This window comes from Nyctereutes procyonoides, unplaced genomic scaffold (assembly GCF_905146905.1).
Source record: "Nyctereutes procyonoides isolate TBG_1078 unplaced genomic scaffold, NYPRO_anot_genome, whole genome shotgun sequence".
Classification (NCBI taxonomy): domain Eukaryota; kingdom Metazoa; phylum Chordata; class Mammalia; order Carnivora; family Canidae; genus Nyctereutes; species Nyctereutes procyonoides.
The window spans coordinates 15553127-15580051 of NW_026575048.1; the positions used below are offsets into that span (position 1 = coordinate 15553127).

Here is a 26925-nt window from a genome sequence, read left to right on the forward strand (position 1 = left end):
CCTATCAGAAACTCAGATGTTTTGAGTGAAGTGTTCTATAAATATCTACTAAGTCCTGTTGGCTGATACTGTGGTTCAATTCTTCTATATCTTTGCTAATTTTCTGCCTTGTTCCTTCAACTGTTGAGGTGTTCTTAAGTATCTAACTATACTTGTGGATTTGTCCATTACTTCTTTCAATTCTATCAGTCTTGCTTCATATATTTTGCAACTCTCTTGTTTGGTGTACACATGTTTAGGATTGCTATGTATTCTATCTTCTTGGTAGACTGAACTTCTTATTGTTATTATGCAGTGTCCCTTGTAATTTTCTTTGCTCTAAAGTCTACTTTATCTGATTTTAAGACAGACATTCCTGGTTCCTCTTGATTAATGTTTACATAATGTATCTCTTTCCATTTTTTTACTTTCAATCTACCTGTATAATTATATTTGAACTGAAGGCAGCATATACTTAGGTAATGTCTTTTAATTGGTGTATTTTGACCATTTCCAGTAATGTAATTATTGATATGTTAGAAGAGCTTGTATGCCATTTTATTACTTGTTTTCTCTTCATTCTGCTTTTTTTGGTTTGTTTTCTGTGTTTTTTTCTCTTTTGTGTGTGTGTGTGTGTGTTTTTTTTTTTCTCTTGCCCTTCTACATGTTACTGAATATGCAGGGGTTTTGGTACTTAGTAGGAAAAAGTACATCCATTCCATCCTTCTGGAAGCAGAATTCCTTGTAGGAAAATGGAATCTCTAATTGGAAAATGCTTTTTATAATTCCTTCTATCGGGTAAAAAGAAAAATGCCCAAAGGAAAAAGAAACTGTAAAGGGAAATAAAATGATTTACTGAAGCATATGTGGAGTAATTTTATATTTTTTTAAAAATATTTTTTATTTAGTTATTCATGAGAGACACACAGAGAGAGAGGCAGAGACACAGGCAGAGGAGGAAGCAGGCTCCATGCGGGGAGCCTGATGTGGGATTTGTTCCCGGGACTCCAGGATCATGCCCTGGGCCGAAGGCAGGTGCTAACCACTGAGCCACCTAGGGATCCCCAATTTTATATATGTTTGCCAGAATTTCAAGTGACTTCCATTTGGTCTCAAATAATTTCCAAAGGTATATTGGCCCTTAGAGATCATCTAGTCTAACTTTTGGTCTGATCAATGTCCAAGAACCAGACAGCAGAAGGGTTTCTGACATGCAGACAATGCCCTTCTCACTTAGGCCATCTCTTTCTCTTCTATGATAGGAAGGAAGGATAAGGAGTTGGATCAGGTCTTTAAGGGGCCTCTCCAACTTCAGTTTTTGTGATTTTTATAACTTCCCTGAATCTTGCTTCCTTTCTTCCTTTCTCCTCTTCTTCCATTGCTATGCTAGGGTATACTAAAAAGAATGGGGGTTGGAGAGAGCATGGAACAGACAAAAATCCACAAATAAAGAAAAGATAATGAACTTTTGGGAGTCCTGCCTTTATAACTGACTGGGGCAAAAAGATGACAATAGCAGCTATGGTAAAAGGAATCTTTAGTATAGTGGTAGACTGCCAAAGTCTGAACACTACCCACTAGTTGTATGACTGTGCAAATCATGTAACTTCTTTATATCTCTGTATTTTCACCTGTAAAATGAGGACAGTAAAATATCCAAAACAGATTAGTTCTGAGGACTACAAGTAAATACCCAGAATGGTGCCATTAGCTGCTGCTGCAATTGTTATATCATTCACTGGAGGCTTATTATAAATAAAATATTATATAGACACTTTGCATATATTATCATGTTTCATCTTACAATAACCTTTTGAGGTACAGATTAAGAAGGGATCGTTTTATTATGAAAATAATTGATAAATAGTCTATAAATTAGTATTAACTAAAAAGGTGTCTTACATTTAAAAACAAAAATTGAAGCCAAAAACTATAGTAGCAAATATTCCCTGGCACATTCAGAAAATATAATCAGTACAATGACTGTTATTAATTACTTTTGTCATTTAAACTCCTCCAAAAACATGTAAAAGGGAAAATAAAAGCATTGCTTATTCACTCTACGGGAATTGAGTGTATTGAGTGTAGTATTGAGCCTGGTTTCCTTGGCTGGTTTCTCCCAAGTTCTTACACTGGACTAACAAGGTGTACTTTGGATTCCTATAGAGTCCATATGTACTATATATAGAATTCTCTCCCACCATCTGGCAGCTAGAGTGGAGAATCAGAAGGATAAGTTTTTAAATCAAAGCCTGATGAAAATGAAAATGAAAGCCTCTATGTCTGTTTTTATTTTATGTCTAGTTTTAAGCTTTTAGGAGAAAAATAATTCCTTGCTCGATATTCACTCACTGTCTGAGGTAATTCTGCGTTGTGATACAAGAATAAACCTATCCATTTAATTTTTATTTCTTTCACTTATGTATTTTTTAGAATTTTATTTAAATTCAAGCTAGTTAATATATAGCATATTATTAGCTTCAGGGGTAGAATTTAGTGTTTAATCAGGTACATATAACACCCAGGGCTCATTATGTCAAGTGCCCTCCTTAGGGCCCCATCACCCAGTTACCCCATCCCCTCACCCACCTCCCCTCCAGCAACCCTGAATTTGCTTCCTATAGTTAATATTTTAAAAATTAAGTTAAGAGTCTCTTATGGTTTATCTCCCTTTCTTTATCTTTTTATCTTCCCTCCCTTCCCCTATGTTCATCAGTTTTGTTTCTTAAATTCCACATATGAGTGAAATCATATGGTATTTGTCTTTCTCTGACTGTCTTATTTAATACATTTTAGTTCCATCCACGTCATTGAAAATGGCAAGATTTCATTCTTTAAATCAATGCACAGAAGTCTGTTGCACTTCTATATACCAATAATGAAGCAGCAGAAAGAGAAATCAAGGAATTTATCCCCATTTACAATTGTACCAAAAACCATAAGATACCTAGGAATAAACCCTGAGCCAAAGAGGTAAGAGATCTGTACTCTGAAAACTATAGAACATGTATGAAAGAAACTGAGGAAGACACAAAGAAATGGAAAAAACATATACCTTTTAAAATGTGCTTACCAAGGCAGAATGGTTCTAATATGTTTAGGACCGAAAATTCACTCTGCAGGTTCATCATTTGAAGAGCAATTCTGATAACAAAGGACTTGATTTTCTCAGGCCATGGTTTAAGTAGAAGGTAGGCAAAAACATAGAGAGCATATCGAAGCCAGCACAGGAGTGGAGTGGCGATCCTGCCATTCGGTGACTCAGACATTCGCTCAATTGTTGGAAAGAGCAGAAAGGAGCGAATTATCTATAATAAAAAACATACTTTGATGAGAAGTTTTCTTGAGGGATAACCCACTGTTTTATTGTTTCTTCTATATAGTACAGTACAGGACAAATGACAGGGCTTCAGAATACAACTAAAGATCTGCTGCAAATGAAAAAAACTACCATCAGCTGTCTTCTCAGTGCACAAGCAATCTGGGGGAGGCATAAGGATGTCCCCTTGAGTTACTGGGGTTAATATTCAGGGTGAGGAACAAATCAGATTCCTAGATAACTTCCTGATTGTGACAGCAATTCACAATCCTTTTGAAAGACCACCAAAATTAGGCATTCACGTTCCATTCTAATAGTTATACCACCACACTGTCTAGTGATACCAGAAGAAATCAGAACTACATAAAGAACTCTGGTTCTGGTCATCATTTCTTTTGTTAATTATATTTGGGGATAGTTCACTCTTGATAAGCTTCTCTATTCCTTACTCTTACCAATAAAAGATAATCTTTAATAGGATCAAACATACTTCTAACACCTGATTTAACCTTAGTAAAATGCAGCCTAGAAACAAGGAAAGCTGGGAATCTCTACCTATAAGGGAAAATGTTCAAGGACAAAAACAGAATTTCAACTGAATTCATCGGGATATCAGGAAATATATTTTAATAATACTCCACAAGAAAGAGCACTGCTAAAGCATTTTAAATTTACCATTAGCTACCATATCAATATTTTAAAAATTCATAGATAAAAATAATTTCTATTGTTCTGGATCCAGAAACAAAACACTGCCTGCAGGGCTTCTTCCAATCCCAATTCCGACCTCTGCTCACCTCTTAGGTAACTCCTATCCTGCCTTCCTTACTTTGCTTTACATGAATACTTATCGTTCCTTAATACTATAATCACTTCCTTATCTTGCTTTATATTAATAGTTATTGTCCTGCAGTTGACTGAATTGTGACTCTCCTGAAATCATAAGTTGAAGCCCTAACTCCCAATGTGATTATATGGAGAGAGAAATGAGGTCACAGAATGGGGCTCCAATAGGTGGGATTAGTATCCTTATAAGGAGATTCACCAGAGAATGAATCTCTTCTCAAGAAGTGGCTCTCTCTTCCCAAGCACACACAAAGAGGTCTGGTGAACACAATGGAGAAGACAGCCACCCATAGGCCAAGAAGCCTCCCCAGAAACTGACCATCTGGGCAAGCTGATCTTGGACTTTCAGCCTCCAGAACTGAGAAAATGTCAGTTGTTGAAGCCCCTTAGTCTATGGTATTTTGTTATGGCAGTTCAAGCAGACTAATTACATATTCCTTAATACGATAGTTAAATCTTTTCTGTGAATGAAGTTTATATAAATGCAATCAACAGTATGTTTTTGTGTTTTACTTCCTTCACTCAATACTGTTTATAAGATTCATCCATGTTGATATATGTAGCAACAGCTTATTATCTTGGCTATGTAGTTTTCCACTGTATGAACATACTGCTATTTATTTTACTGATACTGTGGACATTTTTATACATGCCTCTTGGTCGCATGTACTTCTGTTGATGATATCACTCAAAGTAGAAATACTGTATCATATGGTATGTATAAGTTCAGCTTTATTTTTGAAAATTTATTTATTAATGAGAGATACAGAGAGAGAGAGAGAGAGAGAGAGGCAGAGACATAGGCAGAGGGAGAAGCAGGCTCCATGCAGGGAACCTGACGTGGGACTCAATCCTGGGTCTCCAGGATCAGGCCCTGGGCTGAAGGCAGGCACTAAACTGCTGAGCCACTGGGGTTGCCCAAAGTTCAGCTTTAGTAGATAATTCCAAATAGTTTCCCAAAGTAGCCATAAGAACGTACCCCCATACCAACAGACATGAGAATTCATGCTGTTACATACCTGCACTACATTTGGTTATGGCAAACTTTGTAATTTTGACTAACCTCATGAATAGCGGTATTTCACTATGGCTTTGTGTTTCTCTGATGACCGGCAAGGTTGAACAGCTTTTATGTTTATGTTTTCTATATACCTTGAAGTGCTTATTCAAGTCTCTTGCACGCTTTTCTGTTAGGCTGCTTATCACTTTCTCTTCTTGACTTGTAGTTTTTTATTTATTTTATTTTATTTTTTTATTTTAATTCTAGGTACTCGTCTTTTGTCATGTTGCAGTCCTTGGTTTGCCTGTTCATCTCTGATATTTTTCTTAATGGACATAAGTTCTTAAGTTTGATGGAAGCGAATTTAAATCTTTTCTTTTATACTTATTCTTTGTGCCTAGTTTGAAAAATTCTTGTCCAACCTCAAATCATGAAGATACTACTTTTCTCATTCAAAATGCTTCTTTAGAAATTAGGTAAAGCTACCTTTTAACTGAGTCTGTGAGTCTGTTCCTTTGATTTGAGGTACCGGTGATTTGCCATTTCCCTTATGTATTTATATTCCTCCTTCTGGAGGAACTGAGTGCAGTTTTCCTGGTAGAACTGACAGTACAGTACAGGTTTTTGTGGACTCTCATCCTCTACCATTGACAATCCTTTTCTGTAATAACCTGTAGGGATGGCATTGCCCAAATGTTCAAGTTGATCTGTAATTCTGATACACAGTCTCTCTAATAAAGAACAAGGACTTGAGGGTAAAACTATGGAGGACTTTTTTCTTTCTAATCATCTTTGTTTTTCCTTGGTCCTGTCAGCTGACTGCTGAGCCATTTCTTATAGACTTCCTTTTCTCTCAACAGTAGCCGAGATATTGTAGCTGTTTCTCTCTGGGTCACAATAATTTGACTTCTACTAGGTCTCCTCCTCTGTCACATAAGTAAGAATGTGCCGTTCCTTGTGGTCTTGGTGATAAATAAGACATTATTTGGGAGTAGGGAGCCATAGCCTCTTCTGATGATTTTTTAAAAATGCTGCTTTGGCAACTTTACATGCAAAATGCTCATGATGTGCTTTTGGAATGAATGTAGGGTTTCAGTTAGAATAGGGGAGTTTCTGCCACCTTGGCATCTTCTTAAGTACAAAGCAGAGAAGATGCTAGATGGACTGTGTGTGCTTAATAAAGGCATCCATGGGGACTTGTGATTCAGAGGACTGTGGACTCCAGAGCATCAGGGATGATCCAGAATCTTCCAGTCAGAGCCAGCTGCCTATTTGGCAATGGGTTTACACAAAGATTATATATCAAGATTCACATAAAGGTTATGGAATCTCAGTGAAGTCTGACTAACCAAGAAAAGTCAGTTAAAGGAATTATCTTCCCTGGACACCACTTTCACCATGAATTCCAACTCAGTGTATTCAAACACGGACAGAGAAGGAATGAGGTCAGCTCTGGAATTCCAGGACTCTTCTGTTATTCAGTCTTCTTCCCCTCTGGTCCTGATTTCACCGTAATCAACACAGGGTGAGGACACAGGGTAAGCAGGATGTGAAGCACCAGCATCATAACTGCAGTCCTCTGCCATTGCAGGAGGCGCCTGCAAAGAATCCAACAACTTTCCAGGGTCTCTGTGCCCTTGAACAGGCTTACCCTGCTCTCATATTCAGTGGACAGTGGTATGCCGCTACTTCACCTTTGCCTTTCTGTCCAAAGACAGTCTTTGGGACCGCGGCCAATGGCTCAAAGTCAAACGTGACTGCTGTCACTCTTGGAGATGTGGAATATCCCCTTCAGACTGACAAAAATTAAGAAGTCTAACAATACCAAGTATTAAAGATGTGGATCAATGAGAACTCTTACACAACGTGGCAATAATAACTATTACACTTTCCTCCTCTGTTTTTCAAAGTACAGGCACTTTAGTAGGTGCCTGGAACTCACGCAGAAAGTAAATTTTTATCATTTTGTTGAATGTTAATAGTTTAATTAGGGGATCTGGCATTTCACTTGGATACCAAGCAGCATGCTTTAAGAGTCTGAGAGGTAGAAATGATGAATTCTCTCAGCAACGGGAATGGTGTTAGAATTAACCACGAATTTTATATCTTCAAATTCAGAAGTCTTTCCCTCTCTTTTGCGTAGCTCTAACATCTGAGTCCTTTTATTCCTTTAAGTGCTACCAATGTTCTATTGGACTTAACAATACTTGAGAGATTCAAATGGGTGGGTTTACACACAGCAATCTTTGGTGCTGGGAGAGGCTGGGTTTCTCATTGCCCTGCTGAGGTCTCCCAGCCGAAGGTCCAAGAAGGAGAGCTGCTTTCCCCAACCACAGGAAAAGTTCTCCCTTGAGGCTGGAAGCAGGTGTGTTAGCAGCTGTGGTGGCCGCACAGGTTAAGATCAAGGAACTGACTTCTTGGCTTCAGATGGGCTCTCATTCGCCAGTCGCACCAGGAGCCACAAGAACATGCCACGCCGAGGGAGCCGGGTGGGCCACAGTCCGCAGGCACGGAAGGCTCCCTGGCAGCCAGCATTCTTTAATAGGATTTCCTACAGCTCTGTGATCTAGTCTTCCATACTTTCATTTATAACCTACTTGAAACTGATTGTTATGTGTGCCATGAAATATGGGTCTAATTCAATTTCTTTCCATATGGAAACTCAATTGTCCCAGAGCTGTTAACTGTAAAGGCTGCTTCTTCCTGGCTTTTCTGCAGTGACACTCATGGTGTGAATCCCATGTAGATGTGAATGGTTTCTTTTCAGTGTTCTCTGACCCACTCTACTGGCATACCTCTCTAACTCTGTGCCAAGAGCACCGTGTCTTATTTACTTAAAGCTTCATAATATATTTTGATATTTGGGATAGTAAGTTAAACCCCATCATGTTGCTCTTCAAAAATGCCTGGGGTATTTTTGGCTCTCTGCAATTCCGTAAACATTTTGGAATTGGCTATTTGACTTCTACATGAATCTCACTGAGATTCTGATTGTACTAAATTTATAAATTAATTTGAGAAGTAGTATCTTTAAAATACTGAGTTTTCCAATCTGAGAACATAGGGATAGTTCTCCTTCATGTCTCTAAAAATGTTCATACATTTTATGTGTAGTCATTTTGCGTAACTTTTGTCAGATTATTAGGTACTTATTATTTTAATGCTGTTGTAAATAGGCTATTTTAAAATTTTCACTAAATGGTTGCTGCTTGTATATATGATATAAAAAATATTTACATGTTGATTTTGTGTCCAGCAAACTTATTAAAGTCCCTTAGTTTTAGTAAGTTGTCTGTAGATTCTTTGGATTTTCTAAGTACATAGTTATATCATTCATATATAATAACAAGGTTACTTCTTCCTTTCATATCCTTGTATCTTTTTTTCTTATATTACCTGAGCTAACCAAAACCTTACTACAACACTGACAGAAATAATTCTTGTTCCTGAGTTAAAAAAATTTTTTTTCAATATAATCACAAAACATGATGTGTACTGATACACTTTGTTGGATTAAAACATTTCCTCTATTCCTAGTTAATTGCTTTTTAAAATCATAAATGGATGCTGAATTTTATTAATTACCTTTTTTGTACCTATTGGGATGATTGTATGATTTTTTTCCCTTTCATTTACTAACATGGTAAACTATCAATTGATTTTCTAATGTGAAACTAACTTCAATCTCTGGACCACAGTAGTGATATTACCTCTTTCCTTCCCGATATTGACTGTTAGTACCTAACAGAGTAAACTTTTATAATTATGAAGGAATTCTCTTCATTTCTAATATGCTTTTTCCTTAGGGCTTATTTTAATATGAACATGGCTATACCAACTTTCTTTTGCCTAAAATTTATAAAACTTTTCCCACTCTTTCAGATCCTATCTTTTTAAGGCCTTATATTTACAAGATTATATCTTATATAATATATTTGGATTTCTTTCCTCTAATTTGACAATCTTTGTCTTTTAACTACTATGATTAATAGGTTTACTACCTTTTTATTTAAATCATTCCTAATATTTTGGAGCTAAATCTAAAATATAAACCTAAAATCTTACCTTGTTGCTTTTTATTTTTTATAGACCTTCTTATTTTTTTCTTCTTTCTGTCTTTTGCAATGAGAGAGACAAATAATTGATAGTAAGTATTAAATAACTGAGTAAATGATACAAAAAGTGATTAAAATATGTATGTAGGGATGCCTGAGTGGCTCAGCAGTCGAGCGTCTGCCTCCAGCTCAGGGCGTGATCCCGGGATATGGGATTGAGTTCCATATCCGGCTCCTTGCAGGGAGCCTACTTCTCCCTTTGCCTATGTCTCTGCCTCTCTCTCTCGTGTCTCTCATGAATAAATAAATAAAATCTTAAAAAAAAAAAAGCTTGTGTGTAAGTCACAAAAATGATTATAATTCTAAAGCAATTAGAGGACAATTTAAGGAATAACAACAAATAATAATTATTAACAACAATAATAACAGTATGCAAAAATGCATGTTAGTAAACTCAAGTCCATGGTGACATAGGGAAGAAATACAATAATGAAAGGAGACTAGGAATTGCTGGAAGTGGTGCTGTAGTTTAAATCGGGTGTTAAGGGAAGGCTAAAGAAAGATGACAATTGTGCAGCCAGTCATGGAGTGAGCTGTAAGATATTTGGAAAAAAAGTATTTCTGGGAATGGAAGGGCAAGTCAAGTGCAAAGCCTGTAAGACAGATCCTAATTTGCTGTGTTGAGCAAAAGCACAGAGAACAGTATCGCTGGGGTGGTGTGTGTGAAAGGAGAGCAGTTCAAGTTGTGATCACAGGAGCAGCACGGGGGACAGAGGATTTAGGGTCTGGTAGGGCTTTGGGTTTTACTGTGAGTAGCTGAGAAGCTGTTGAAGGGTTTTGGAAGCAAGAGTGATCTGTTTGACTTCCATTTTAGTAGAATTATTATATTGTTGTATTGTTAATACTGCATTGTTAATACTGTCTCAAAAGGACTAAATCAGTGAAATTAGACAAGATAAAAAATGAGTAAATACTGGAAAGGTAAAATTACCATTAGTTATGACTTATGTTTAAAACATTAAAAAACCCACATATAAAAATAGCTACATACATAAGAAGAAACGTAGTGCACTTATCTAAAGAAAAGTTTAAAATACAAAGGGAATTCATTTCTTTGTTCTTCTGTTACAAAAGAGATATAAATTTTCCCACTAAATTAATGGACCAATTCATTTCAATCCCAATTAAAATAGTAAAAGATGATTCTTATTTTGAAATTTAACGAATTCTTTTAATGTTCATTTGGAAAATGAAATGCCCTAACCACCTAGGAATTCTGAAAAAGAAAAAAAGATTAGCTCTCCTAAATATTGGACAAAGCTGTTTATCAGAAAAGGATCACATAGTTCAGTGGAACATAAAAGAGTCTCAAAACAAACCTGAATACCTGAGGAATTAAGTTTATGATAAAGGCATCTATGGAGAAAAAAAGGAGTTATTCAATAAATGCAGTTGGGAAAACTGGAAAAAAAGAGTTACTTGGAGTAGCAAAGGACTGGAGACTAGATTTCATAATGAAGAATGGCCCCACATATGGCAGTGCGCCTATACAATGGAATACTATATTACAATGAGATAACAGGTATATTTGCATGTGTTGACAATGAGGATGTACAAATTTTCTTTCTTCTTTGAAACCAGCTGGTTGGGACTGTGAATAAAAGGGAGTTAGCAAGCTTTAAAAGAGACATTCTATGGGTTTGGGCTCATATGCTCTTTGGGCTTTTATTTTTATTTATTTATTTTTTGGGGCTTTTAATTCTGAAAACACAGAGGCAATTTTGCTTATTTTCAGGTTCTTCAACTGTGTCCTGGAGAATTAATGTCATTGGATAATGCAGTCTCTACCAACTGCAATTTAACTGTTCAGCTCTCAATCTTATTTTCTCCATATTAGTAAATAACCAAACCAACTACTATCAGGGATTTGACTAAAAAATAATTCCAGCAAATAATGTGAGATCAGTACATTTAATCTTAATAATCCCCTAAGCCTTCCATCATTTATAAAACAGCACTGTGGATGATAAAGGAAAATATTCAGAACTAGGACCCTCAAGTGCTACAAATTCTTAATTAGGAAAGTAAAACGATTATGTTCTGTTCTATCCTGTTTGTAAAAGCAGAAAAAATATGTTAAATAGGAAAACTAGAAAGAAATGTTTCTGTTTTTTTCCCCTGGTCAACCCACAGTTAAACCAGAACAATTTTAATGAAAATTATCTGCAAGAAGTCTGGTGGTTTAGTCCTTTATGATAACCAATTGCTCATTCTAGTTCCAAGTTTATTCACTTCATAACAAGGGCTTCTTTGTGTTTATTAAAATGTCCTTAAAAAATATAAAGTGTCCTTAAAAGATTTAGAGAATATAAATGGTTAATACAGTTACTGTCATACTAAAAAATACACCATACAGATTCCATACTAGTTATGTAACCCACAGTACAAAGGAACTTCAGACTGATCAAATCAGTTGGCAGAAAGAGGAAGCAATCCATTACTTTGTATAAATGATCCATTACTGTGACCCATGTTAAACAAAACTGCATGCAAGGGAAACTCTAAAAATACATGAGCAACTACAGGGTTACATGTGGTTGATCTATATCAATAACAAAATGAGAATTCAAGTGCACTCTGAAAACATGGGAATGTACTGAAACAATAAGGAAGTTCAAATACATACTATGAATGCATCATTACCTCTAAAAACTATAAGAAGACCAAAGATTGTTTATCACAACTAACACTTAGTTGATGAGACTTGTTTTCCTCTCTTGCCTTTGGAGAACAACAGTTATTACCTGTTGGGTGAAACTCCTACTTTTTCTTAGATACCAGAATGGTAACTTCAATGAAATTTATAGTCCAAATTTGATAGGATAAGCCACAGCAACAAGAATTTCTTTTATTCATACAGAAACCTACTGGCAAAAAAAAAAAATCCCATCAAAGTCAAGGAAGTATACCCAATTTTATAACACAGCTGTTCAGAGGAGGTTTCCAAATCTGTGTACATGACAACATATTTTCTTATGTTACTGTCTCAATAAAGTAAGAACTTCTAGGCTGGCCAGTTCACTCTACTCTACTGAAACATTCTCATCTATTTCACATTCTCATTTGAAATCTACCAAAGTCAGTTCTGATGATGAAGCACAACCATGGTTTCCTGAATAGTACAGGAAAATAAATATAAACAATGGGGTTTTTCATAGAAAATGCATTTTGGGGATTTGAAATAGTATTTTGATGTTTATTTTTTCTGAAATTATTATTATTATTAATCATTTTACAGAAAGGAACTTAGGAATGATTTGAAGTGCACCCATAAGGTAAGATGTGTGATGTTCAGGTGTGGATTGTGTAAAATCCGTTTAATTAAATAGGCATTTTTTTAAACAAAGAGTACAATCTAAAGATCACCAATCACTATACTTACTGTTCAGATAGTATACTAGAGATATATTATATTATATTACAGATATATAGTGTACTACACATATATATACACATATATTATTGTTTGGTGACATAATTTCCTGCGGGTGAGTCAATTACTATCATTTTTTGGAAAGATTTTATTTATTCATGGGAGATACAGAGAGAGAGGCAGAGACATAGGCAGAGGGAGAAGCAGGCTCCCTTTTGGGAGCCTGATGCGAGACTCAATCCCAGCACTCTGGGATCGCGACCAGAGCCAAAGGCAGATGCTCAACCACTGAGCCACCCAAGTGCCCCCAGTCAATCACTATCATTGTTGTTAGAGGCAGGCCAATATTCACAAGTGTTTCAAACTACTTGGCTTTGGAAATGACTAAGCTTGTATCCTAAGAAATAAAGCATGAGATCCTTCAACTAGTGATTGCTGAAAAGAATGATGCCACTTCAACATGTTCTGCTTTAGATGGCATTTAAGGAAATGACCACTTTTACCATTTTCTATTCATATGAATTACACTCATGACCCTCTGGGACAGAGATTTTTCTATACTTTAATTACATGAATGTAAAAAAAAAAAGCCATTCCATGCATTTAATCTACATGTCAGTGTTGCTAATTACAGAGAATGTTTGCATATTTGCAGATAAGTATATTATAGCTTATGATTGATTACATTAAACATTTGAAACATAGGTTCAAAATCTATGTCTATTCTTCCCAAACTTTTGTCATTTTATACACTTCGCATTTATTTTATTTTGAATGCAAATTACTCTTCTCTTCAGCTTAATATCTCTTGGAATTTCCTTCCTTTTGAGTCTCTCAGATTTGGAATCACAAAGAACTCAAATAGAAAACAGTGATGCTCATAGACCCACCGCAAATTATTCTTCACAGGTTGCTGGGTAGCACAGCCATCTATTACAAAGCATCTGTTATTCCGAACTAAACAGTGTCCTCCAGGTAGCCTCAGTGAATGGTGACAACAGCAAACCCATCCTCATGTCTACACCTACAACATTTTCACATTGCTACTTTGGGACTTTGGCAATTTCAGCTTTCTCTTGGTTTCCAATGGCAAAACTACACAGAATTTGGAAGGATGGTTTTCCTGACCAAAAAAGGTAGTAGCTGGTAATTCCCTAAACTTGGAGCCAGAGTAGTTTTGTTTGGAGCAAAACAAAACAAAACACAACATCCCAATTGTTCGTAATGGGATCACGACTTTTCAAAGTTAGAAACTGGAGTCTTTAAAAGCTTAAGCAAGAATGACTGAGAAGGGAAAATCATTAGGTCTATTGCTTGTTTTTTGGTTCATTCGTTCGTTCACTCATTCATTCATGATATACTGGTACCTACAACATACTAATGCTGTGGGGCATTCTGGAGACTCAATGGTAGAAAAGACAAAGAGTTTGCTTTTAGAGAACCTAAGTCTAAGCAGAGAGACATTAATAATAATGCATGATAGGCTGCATTCTACAGGAAAGAAAGAGTGTAACAGAACCATAAAACAGGCACTAGAAACCTCTGGTTCATCATGGCCTAGGAACCTCTGAGAAAGGCCTTGGAAAGAGAAAATGACAAATGTACACTGGGTAACCCCATGAGCAAAGTGCTGACAACAGAACTCAGGGTTATTTGGGGAAATCTGTATAAAAGACGACTCCTCATTTAACTTTGCTGAAAGACTGTGAAACACATTCACTTCCATTTCATGTACTAAAGTACCATTTTAATACTTGAACTAAGATGAGGCATCACAGCTTTTCAGACTAAGAGAGAGCAGAACAATGGAAAGGCCCATGGCCAGAGGCACACTGACACCTGTCAATGCACCACCCAGTGTCAGACTTCTGCCACAGGAGCTGTCCCAATTAACACTCCTAGCTTCTCAGGAGTCAAAAGGAAGTCTCAAGGTATTGCTCTCTTGTTTCATTTTATCTGGCAAAAAACAAATCCAACACTCAGGGCAGCTAAGACCCCAGGAGACAGAGATTAAAATGGGAAAATGAGCAGTTAATTCACAGCAAAGGGTTAGGCCTAAATAACTAAAATTTAGGCACAAATCCCATTACCAGCTTTGATAACAGAACAGGTAAGGATCTGTCCTCCTTTCAGATCAGGAAAAAAGAGAGAGGTACCAAAGATGTATCTTAACATATTTTCTCTCTCACAGGCCTCTAAAGGGAGTGCTCCTCCTCTCACTGACTCCCAGATACATCAGGTTCTTGAGGGAGCTATTCCTCCTGTAGTCTCCCAGGCTGGGCAAACACCTGAGTTAATTCCTGAGTCCTACCTCTGAGACTCACTGAATTTCTGCGGTCTCAGCTTCTATGAAGCTCACAGAAGGGACAAGAGCCCCTGGGAAGGCCCTTCCTTACCTTCTCTCACAGGGTTGGACTGCACTCTTGGAAAGCCTGAGAACTCTCTGCTCTCAAGAGTATTTGGCATAAAATGACAGGACACCTATTTATCAATTAAAAACATTTCATGGTATCTGAAAATGCTATACAATGGAAATGGGAGTCATATATTCTGTTACCAGCTCAAAGTTTAGCCAAAAACTAATATTTTATATCTATATTTCTATATATCTATATCTATATTCTGTGTGTGTGTGTATATATATATACACACACACACGTATAAATACATATATAGTGTATATATACCCCTACCCTATACATATGAGAGGAGACAGAGTGTGAGAGGGTTGGGAGAAGAATAATAAGGTAAATGAGTTAAAATATTAACAATTATAAGTGTGGGTAAAGTGTATATGGTGTTCTGCGTACTATTCTTATTCTTCTAATTCTTCTGCTAATTAAGCCTGAAATTGTTTTCAAATAAAATGTTCAATAATAAAGTACGGTCCACCACTGCCCTCTATCCCCCAGTCACGGCACTTCCAATCCCCTTGATCTTGCCTCACTCTTTATCAAGGTAGCATCACCTTTGAACACATTAATTTCTGTATTTTTCAAGTCTACTACTGTTTCCCCATAGCAGACTGTGAACTCTGAGAAGGCAGAGCTTCTCTTCTGTTTTGTTCATGGGTATCTTCATGTCCATTACAGGTGCTCAGTGACAGTGCATGGCACCTAGCAGACTGAATGAAGATTGGTCTGGTGGAGGGGCAGTGAGCCTTCCAAGATGACTGCCTCATTCAATACCCCTAAGCAACTCCTCCTCTCCAAGCCCAGCTCAGGACTGCAGGTTTACTCTGTATAGAAACCAAAGGAGAGAGCTTTCTGAGCTGTACACAGGCACAAAGAAAGGAAGAGTAAAGGGCCCACAGGAGAGAGGGATTGAGAGCCCAAACGCTAAATGTTGAAACTCTCATGCAAACACCAGCCTCTGTGCTGTTTCGCTCTGATGCTGCTGCCCTGAGGAAGGAGATTTGGAGAAACTGAATGGCTCTAGAGAAAAACCATTGAGTGACATTGAGGAATACCACACACACAAAAAAATGTCAGGATACCTGTCCAATCACCCAGCAGCGAGGCCGGCTAGCTGATAAGGCCCACTCCCACACACAACCTCCTTGGATTTTCAGTGCTTCATTCTTAAATATGAATAGATAACAAAGGAATGTTGGACGTTTGAGCAAAGCTTCAATTATGCTAGACAGATCAACAAAAGCAAAACATGAAAACAGGAATTCAGAATGAACGCAATAGTGCCCGAGTACAACAAAACTCCAAAGATTTGTTCTCCTTAGACAGAAAGTGAGTGAGCCGTAAAATAAAAAGCACACTACAAAAAGTGAACAGAGACTAAGAAATTATCTTAGAAGTTATTTTTATGAAGGCTGAAATAAAAAAAATTAATTATATAAATTACAAGAAACAGTTGGGAAAATCTCCGATATTTCTCCTGGTAGAGAATGAAAACAGAGGGGGAAGGGAGAAAGAGATTGATAGTGGAAAATACAATGAATCAACAGAATTGTTTCTGGATATTTAACATGTAAATAATGAGAAAACAAGGAGGAAAAAAATATAGAAGTTTTTGGTATGTAACGATGCCGGTTTCCAAATTAAAAAGGATAAAGAGTCCCAGGAATATCATCATAAGATGTAATAATGGGGCTAAAGATTCTAAACCTGTCCAGGGAATAAACAAGGCCCATAAAGAATCAGAAACTTGAGATGGCATACTTTTCAATAGCAGAGTTTGAAGAATTTAAAGCCAGGCAACAGCTGGTAACAGTGGAGATGGGGAGTGGGGATGGCAGACTAGCTTACTGCAAAGCAATCCTCTTGCCAAGAACAATTAGAAAAGCTGGAAAAAGTATTTTTTTAAAGTGCCTTTGAAGGCATCGAAGGGAGGATCCCTAGGTGGCTCAGTGGTTTAGCGCTGCCTTCGGCCCGGGGCATAATCCTGGAGACCCGGGATCGAGTCCCACATCAGGCTCCCTGCATGGAGCCTGCTTCTCCCTCTGCTTGTGTCTCTGCTTCTCTCTCTCTCTCTGTATCTCTTGTGAATAAATAAATAGAATATTAAAAAAAATGAAGGCATCAAAGGCAGAAGGGGCTGAAAGGGCCAAAATCCTAGAGAAGAAGGAAACTCAAGATAGGTGTGTTTAAATAGCTCTTCTTATTTTCCAATTCATGAGCAATAGGTAAGAGGACAAGAAGCTGGGTTTCTAGAAGTATACTATGGCTCAAGGGTCAAAATTTGGGCATTTGGTGCCCATTAAAGAGATGGAATCCCAGGCTTTCAGTGGGAGCTACCAAAGGGTTACCCCCTAGAAGTAGTGAACTACTGGACATAGACCAACTCCCACAAAGGCAGTGTTGATTCCGCCAGAGTCCAGATGGCATTAACGTGATCTGTCCTTACTGTAATTGCTAGTCAAAAGCAAAAGGAAATTCTCCATGGAGGAATATAGAAGCCTCATATTGTCTTAATTTTTCATATATAATGTCAGGTATTCAATTAAAAAAAAGAAAAAGAACATCTTACTAAGCAGTGATGGTTCATTTTTTAAAAAAGATTTATTTGAGAGAGAGAGAGAGCGTGCAAGCAAGCAAGTGGGAGGAGAGGCAGGGGTAGAGAATCTCAAGTAGACTCCCCAGTGAGCGGGGAGCCTGATATGGGGCTTGATCTCATGACCCATGAGATTATGACTTGAACCAAAACCTAGAGCTAGATGCTCAATCAACTGAGCTTAACCAGGCTTTCCAATGGTTCATTTTCTTTCTTTCTTTCTTTTTTTTTTTTTCCTCAATGGTTCATTTTCTGTCAACTTGACTGAACCACGGGGTGATCAGATATTTGGTCAGACGCTATTCTGGGTGCACCTGTGAGGGTGCTACGGAAGAGATAAATAAATATTTGAATCAGCAGACCAAGTAAAGCAGAGATTGCCCTTCCTGATGTTAGTGCCTCATCCAATCAAAAGGCTGAATAAGAGGGAAGTCCTCTGCTGTTTTTGAATAGAGACATTGTTTTTCTTCTGCCTCTGGACTCTACCTGAAATATCAGCTCTTCCTGGGTCTTCCCAAGCTTGTGTGCTTTGGGACTAGAACTTATATACCATCTGCCTTCCTGGGTCTCCAGTTTACCAACTATAGCTCTTAGGACTTGTCACCCTACAGAATTGTGTCAGCCAACTCCTAGTTTGCGTCCTTCTCTCTGCATACATATCCTTCCAGTTCTGTTTCTCTGGAGAACACTGACTCATATACAAACATACTGAGGGACAAGATGAGATGACCAGAAACAATGAAGGAAAAAAAAAATGCAACTACATAAGATTTGGATATTGAAATTATCTGACACAACAGAATTTCAAGAATTGTTATAAAAAATGATAAAATGGAAATTTTATAAGCTAAAATTACAATAACTGAATCAAGACTGACAAAAATGGGTATAAAAAGGTTTATACATAGCTGAAGGGAAGATTGGTGAACTGGAAAACAGGTCAGAAGAAAATATCTAGGGACACCTGGGTGGCTCAGTGGTTGAGTGTCTGCCTTTGGCTCACGGTGTGATCCAGGGTTCTGGGATGGAGTCCCAATATCAGGCTCCCTGCAGGGAGCCTGCTTCTCCTTCTGCCTGTGTCTCTGCCTCTTTCTGTGTGTCTCTCATGAATAAATAAATAAAATCTTAAAAAAAAAAGGAAGAAAATATCTAGATTGAGTGAGGGAGAGAAAAAGGAGTTACTGTGTGTAAATTATACCTCAACATAAAAAAAAAGAAAATCTTAAAAATTTAATAGGGAGAAGAAAAAAATAATAGGGAAAATTAAATAAATATGTAATACCTATAATACAAGGTGGAATATGTAAGAATCATGAGAAGGTTTCAAAGAAGGATAATAAAAATGACTGAGAAGAATCAGGAAAGAGTTCCCACAGGAGTTTACATTTGAGATGATTTTAGAAGGTGGACCAATGACATTTGTTGGCTGGTGGTAGGAGAAAGCAGAAAGGAAGAAGGTAAGAAGAAGTAGTAACAGGTAGGATGGAGCACTATGTACACACCGGGCAGGTGCCGTGTCTACAGCCAAAGGAGACACAGGAGGCCACCTCCCTCGGAGGACCTGGAGAGAATGCCCCAGCACCCAGATAATCACAATTTGACCCTAAGATTTTCCAAAATCACTTCTCAATCGACATCAGTCAACATTCATATAATATTATAGGAGTTTTCAGGACCTTTCTCCTCGGCAGTAGGGCTCATGAAGCTCCTCAGCATTTCCCTAAGGGTCCTGGGCTATGGAAAAGGCTGAATCTATAACACTCCGTTTGGTTTACTACAGAAGCTCCCAGAACTCTACTGGTGAGGGATAAATTAAAATTATTTGTTGAAATGGAGTTTCTGGACTGTCTACAGGCTTCATTTTTGCATGCTCCCTCTGGTCTCTGAATGACTGATACTGAGAAATGATTTACTGTCTCCTTTCCTAGGGATAGGCTGCCAGAAAGGATGCTGGCTTCTATCTTTACTCATTCATCAATATACCTTTCTGACACCTGATAATCTGGCTTCTTCCCAACCTAATGCAATTAGTCTAAACCAGTTTGGAATGTAAGATCTCAAAGCAACCACATTTTATTCTTGTGAAGCATCTTTCATTTAGTGCCTGCTAGGCTTTTTCCACTTCAGGGAATTTTTTGTGGCCTGCATTGCATATTGTTCACAGATTTTCCATAAGAGCAAGAAGGGAGGGTAAAAGAGCCTCATGAACACAGGATAACCATATTAGAGAGCCTTTTCCTTTCTTAAAGATCACATTCACTGTTCTCATCTCCACAAACCAATAGACCTAAAGAGAATCTTCTGGCTAGAATAAACAAGAGCCACAGAACAACTGCACAGAAATTTAAGAGAAATTTGTTCACCGGTTTTTATATTCTTGCATGCTACCTCTTTCCTTTTCCTTTTTTTTTTTAAATTTTTTTTAAAGATTTTATTTATTTATTCATGAGAGACACAGAGAGAGAGAGAGGCAGAGACACAGGCAGAGGGAGAAGCAGGCTCCATGCAGGGAGCCTGACGTGGGACTTGATCCCAGGACTCCAAGATCATGCCCTGGGCCAAAGGCAGATGCTCAACCACTGAGCTACCCAGGGATCCCTGCTACCTCTTTTCTATGCTATGCTCCATCCACTAAGGCTCTATGAATCTGTTCTTCTGTGAACACCCAGTTCACTGGCATAACAAAGTCTAATTGTAGCAAAGTATGAGCTCTATTTCTCAGATCTGCATCCACAAAGGAGACACCTCTGCCTTAGCATGGGCACTTACTCATACCCCAGAGCCTCTTAGAGTCCTAGTCACTATGAACCTCATGGTCTGGTGAGATTTGAATATGGCCGTACTAGAACCTTTTTTTAAAAAAAGAACCCGCTTCACTCTAGCAGTATGATGAAAGATTATGCTAATCTCAACCTGCGGTTTGTTTTTTAAAATCACATTCAAATATAATCATGAAGAGACCTCAAAAGATATACCTATCAACAATCCAAATTATTCTAGGAGTAAGGAGAAGCAGGTTAATAAAAAATTGCAAGGAAGGACAAAAGCCTAACTAACTGAGTAGAGGAGGGAGAGTGGGTAAGATAAGGTAAGAGGTGAGGATCACTGCTACTGCTGAAAATGCTGCTACCTACCTGGTGCCACTATTGGTCTTAGGAATGGGTTTTCCTACAGAGAAACCACGACACTGATCTTTTTTCTGATAACACACAGTCATTGTAAAATAGCAGAAACAATACAGAGTCTCTACCTCCAATATACCCTTACCTCTAACCCCAGAGATCACAATCATAAGCCACGTGGTGTTTAACTGTTCAGACTTTCTAAAAGTGTATCCAGAAGTATATACACACACAACACTAAACTTTTTCTTTTAAATACTGCAATAGTAGCAGCCCATTTTGATTACTGCTGATGTCTATTTGTCAAGCATTATTAATTGCTACTACATACTCAATAAGCAGACATTATCAAGTACTACCATATATTAATTTATTAAGGACTGTATCATGCATTGTGTTAGGTACATTATTTTTGGATAGATTTTATTAGCTAGCTCTTCTTCAGTGAATTAACTGCTCATGTCCTCCGTGCCTTTCTTTACTGGAAAACTGCTGTTCTTTTCATGGATTTCTACAAATTCTCTATAATAAGAAGCTAACCTTTTAGCTTAGTGGGTGGTGGGAGCATGAACTTTGGAGTCAAACACACATGGGTTCAAATCCTAGCACAGGCACTTACCAGCTATCTACTTTTATCCCTAGGTCTTGGTTTCCTCATGTAGAAAATGGGAAAAGGAGCCTGTCAAAGAGTTTCTGCGAGGATTAAGACCCTACAAGTTATTGCTACAGTGATATAATAATTGTCATAGCAAAAATAGTTCATAGTTTAATTTTCAATCACTCTGAGTATCTACAAGAGAGCTAAGTATCTTATGTAAAATTTTACATCCTAATAAACAACAATGCAAAAAATAGTTCAAAGTTTCAGTGTTTTCTTATTAAATAAAAACCAAATTGACAGGGTGTGCTGGATTATCCTATGGTCTAAGCATGGAAACCCAAGGGACAAATTAGCTCAGTTTAAAAAGACCTGTATAACATTATGATCTAGCCATACTTCTCTTTAAGCAATTTCACATTCAGTTGTAAAAAGCTACTTGTTGACTTATGAAAGAAATTTATGGTACATTTCATATGTTAAGTCTCTCTGGACACTATACCAACCTTCAGAGTCACATATTCTTTTTACTTTTTTTCCCTACCTTCTTAAAACTTAAAAATATATGAACTTTTATAATTGGAAAGAAAACTTTTAAACTTAAGAAAGATCTTGCAAACCCACTGTAAAGACACATTTTGGGGACAAAGGAAATCTGAATATGGGTTATATTAGATGATATCAAAGAATTATCATTAATTTTGTTAGGTGCGATAATGACATAGTAGTTGTAAAAGAAAAGGTCCTTTATTAATGATGCATAATAAATTATTTATGGGTCAAATACCATGAGGGCTACCATTCAACTGAAAGTATTTTAGAAAAAAATAAAGATAACAAAATATTAGTAGCTATACTAATCTGGATAATGGGTTCTGGAGATTCATTACTAATAATAATTAAAAATTAATTATTTTTATTTTTGTTTGAAGTTTTTCATGATAAAAATTTTAAATGAGCAATTTAAAAATGAGCCTCTTTTTCCTTTCCAGCTATATAAGCTTAGGTAGCTGTATTCATGCTTCACTGAGATGGGTTGTAACTGAATATAGCTTTAAACTGCTTAAACACCTCTCCCAAGCTATGTCTGAATTTCCCATTCTAACAACAAGCTGGGGCACTGGGTGATTAGCTAAAGGCCCACATACAATAAACTGATGACTTCCGTCACCAGGAAAATATATTCAGAATTTGATATAATTCCACAAATACAGCTACTTCCGTGTTTAGAGACACAGTGACATAGACACTAGGGTTTGCTGGAATGCAGAGAGCCAGTGCAAAACAAAAGTTTGAGAACTTGCACACAGGAGAGCAGGGCTCAGTCAGCTTCCATTGAAAGACTTCTGCTACCTTGCCACTTAAATCTTGGAACTTAAGACTGCAAAGAAATGAAAGTGACATGCATGGGCCCACTCCAGGTGTGACCCTGATAACTCAAGGAAATGAGAAAATACTTCTTGGTAGCATTGTTTCCCTGAGTAATCTGGTATCAGCACCTTTACTCAAGAGGGTCACGGTGCTTGTGGATCAGATCATAGGCAAAGAGAGCTAGGATATATGAAATAGAGACAAAAAGAACTTTCCTTCAGAGAAGCTGATTAGCATTCCTCCTGCTTCCAGGGCATGACATGAGAAGACAGAGCTGACAGGTTCCTGAAAGACCAAGGACAGATTTAATTGTCCACAGCATCTCTATACACCATGTTTCCAGATTTTGGAAAGCCTAGGTTGGCGGCTCCCGACCTGGAGCATATGTCAGAATCGTCTGCGTTACTTTTAAGACCATGAATAGCTGGGTCCCAGCCTCAAAGTTTCAGATTCAGTAGATGTGAGTGGGGCCCAATCATTTATGTTTTTTTTTTCCTTTTTCCTATATATATATATATATTTTTCCTATATAAATTTTTTAATTGAAGTTCGATTTGCCAACATATAGTATAACACCCAGTGCTTATCCCGTCAAGTGCCTCCCTCAGTGCCCATCATCCAAAGACCCCACCAAAAAGGAGAATTATAGATCATTCATGTTTCTAACAAGACCTCAAGTAATGCTGATGCTTCACCGAGAAATGCTGGCTTCACTATCTGAATGAGTGCCTAATGTCATCTACTATTCTACACACAACTATTCCCAAGCCAAGAAGACATGGTGCTAACATGTGTGCGGGCAGTATGTAAGGTTTCTCTGCCTCATGGCCACTTCACTTCACTTGCCCAACTTGTCCCTCTAAACATATCTTGCTAACTTTCAATTCACGTGGACCTGTGAGAAGATGGGGGAAATTTTCCATGTCTGACTGTATCCTGGACATACCAATACTAAAATGGTTCAATATTTAAATCTGAAAAGTGGTCAGAAATACTCAGATGAAATGCATTAGATAAAGTACTAAGGATTAACATGCATGAAGAATGTTTTATTATAAACCCCTGTTTTCACTTTCTTGCAGCTCTCCAAAAAATTAGCCCTTTGTGGTGAAATTTTCCATGCTTGGTTTCAGCCCAAAGGTGATTTTTTTTTTGCAAAGTTTGAGAAAAATATATTAAATAGTTTTTGAGTTATGAAAAGATGAAAAAAGCCCACACAATTTTTCCACTTTGAAAGCAATTTTAAGATTTAAAAAAAATATGCAGATGACTAAAACATGGCTGAAGTCGCAAAGTTGAAACTTTCCATGTGTTCGGCTTTCAGCAAGGTAGTCTCCTGGGTAATTAGAAAAGATAATGTGTGTGCACACACACAAACAGATAAACATATGTATTTAAGTAAATGCATAAGTGATTCGCAAAGTCGCATCTCATCATAGTCAATAAAAGCCTTCCTCAGAGTAGGGGGAATTTATTGTTTTCTGAAAGAGAGTCTTTCACCAAGCAGAGTAGCTAGCTGTTGACTGACTGACCCCTGTGGTTTTCATGTAGCAGGGGTCACTCCTGGCTCACAGGGACACAAGTGTGTCACTTCTGTGCACTGTGTCTCCAGAACCATCTATTTCCTTTCATACTCTCATCCCCCTGCTGCCCCCAGTTCCTGGAACATTATTCATTTACCACCTAACTGCCTGCGACCCCCTTCTCCCACTATTTCATTACAAATGTGCTCTTCCGGGTCACTACTGACCTTCTGATTACCAATACCAGAAGCTTTAAGTTCTCTTTGAATTCAACTCTGTTACCCTGTTTCACTTATCTACGGCTACATAATGTACCATTCCCCAGCTTATGGTTTAAGACCACAACGGTTATTCTTTCTTAAAGTCTGTGAGGTCAGGAATTCAAACAGGACTCAGCTGGACTTCTGCTCCATGTGTCACTGGCTGGGGTCACTCCCTGGGTTGCATTCAGTAGCAGATGGAACAGGCTGAAAGGTTCAAGAAGGTTTTTCACTCATGTCTGGTGCCTCATGATCTTATGTGGCCAGTTTGGGCTCTTTCACACCATGGTAGTCTCGGGTAGTTGGACTTTGCATATGGCAGCTGGCTTCTAAGATGGAAGAAATAGAAGCTCCTAGTTTCCAAAGGCTTGAAATTAACATCACTACCACTGTATCCCACTGGTGAAAGTCACATGCCCAACCCAGATTCAAAAGAGAAGGGAAAGAGACTATTCCATGAGAGAAGAATGGTAAAGAACCTGTGGCCATCTTTAATCACCACACATTTACCTCTTTCTTGATCTTCTCCTTTCTCTTAGCATGTGGTACACTCTAATTTAGGGTAATGGCTTTCATTTTTTTTTTCTTTTTAACCCTGATCTAAAGTAAGATATATACTCTACATTGTAATCTAGGATATCAACAAACCCCATAAAAAGTGAAACAGAAGTTTACAATCCAATCGACTCTAATATTTTCTATTCTATTTTACTCTATTATATTTTTAGAAATGCTATTTTATTGTTCACAAACATATACTTCGCTGCTCTGAGGAGGATTACACTTTGCAGCCTCCTTGATGGCAGACTTGGTCATAGAACTTGTTCTGTGCAATGCTGTGTAAAGACTGACAAATGTCACCTCCAGGCAGAGGTTTTAAAATGCAGTGGTTTATTATTTCCTTTTTATCTTTTGCCATGAGACTGGAATATACCAGATAGAAGCTACTCCATCAATCTGGATTCTGGAGTAGGAGTGCATGATGAGAACATGCTGCATGGAGCAGCCAACCCTCAAAAGATTTGTATTATGAGCAGTAAATAAATCTTTGTTGTTAAAAGCTACTGACACTGTGTTACTGTAGTGTAGCACAGTCTACCCTATCTTGACTGAGCCACTGCTTGCAACCCACTGAGGTGACTTCAGAATCCACTAATGGACTAATGTAGTCATTAGTTTAGAAACTTACTATACCTTTTGCTTCTTCTTCATCTTCCTTTCTATCAGATAAAGTCATTCTCCTAATATACATATATGACCAGTTTTTTTCTCTCTAACAATTTCCCTTGGCAAATTCCAAATATAGTCTTTAGTATTTCTCATCAGAACTAGTAATAACTTGCCTATCACTGGGTTTTTAGCTTCTTATTCTATACTCTCTCCCCAATTCACTCTCCTTTTCGCTGAGAGATTAATATATCTGATTCAGGACTATTATTATCACAGATTCCTCAGTGGCTCCTTACTGTCCAGGAAATAGAGTCCTAACCTCCTAGTCCCCACTTCTATTACCCTAGGCTCTCCATCCCACTGCTCGCTACATGCATACTAGGCTGCATCCAAATCAGACCACCCACTGCTCTCTTCATGTGTCCAGTGATAAAAACTATTTTTTATACTGTCCCCACTGCTTAAAATATATAACAACTCCTTACCACCAAAACATCAAACCCACTACTTCTAAACATTTCTAAGTACTGACTCAGTCTTCCTCTGCTCGAATACCAGCTCTTCATCTTTTTCTGATCTTCCCAGTTAGGAGCCATCTCTTTCTTCAAAATATTCAGAGCCTTATGTTACTTTCCTCAGTTAATCTAGGGACAGGACTCTGACAACAGTTACTTTCATATATGAATGAGCTCTTATTCTTTCCCTTCCCTCCAGTTTATCTTGACTGTTGAACACAATGCAGTGATGTTATATGAATGTTTATCACAAAGATATCTAGCTTTCACTTCAGACACGAAGGTTCATCTGAATAGTGTTGGGGCACTACAGTCTAAATAATTTCATTGTTTGCAGAATATTTGACTTTATTTTTTTCCCTACTGTAGACAAGATGTACTCCTAAATCAACATGCATGATCTAACATGCTATTTTAACTCTTTCAGTAAAAAGTGTCCAAAATTCTCAGCTATACTTTGCAGTATGTTTTAAGCCTCTCAAATTTTGAGTATCTAAACACTACTGGGGACCCAGAAGAAATAAACAAAGAAAAAGCTCTGAGCAATAACAAAATCCACATATTTAATTTCATCAATTTTACTCTTGCATATGCATTTTAAGACCTGCTCATTCTTACTCAAGACAAAATTCTAACATGATTATTTGTTGTCTCTACTAGGCTCAAATTACAGTAACCAATTGTAAGTAGGGAAGAGAAGTAGAACCTAACACTGAGGAAGAAAACA

The 26925-nt window shown here is 37.5% G+C and overlaps 1 protein-coding gene across 6 annotated transcripts in view; it reads right to left on the reverse strand.

Moving 5' to 3' along the window:
• Positions 1-26925, reverse strand: part of LDAH (lipid droplet associated hydrolase) — a 106592-nt gene that overhangs the window by 28786 nt on the left and 50881 nt on the right. For all 6 annotated transcript variants that reach the window (XM_055327273.1, XM_055327276.1, XM_055327277.1 and 3 more), the window contains one exon: positions 3053-3287. In XM_055327273.1, coding sequence (XP_055183248.1) covers positions 3053-3287 — 235 coding nt within the window. The remainder of the gene's footprint in view (positions 1-3052; positions 3288-26925) is intronic.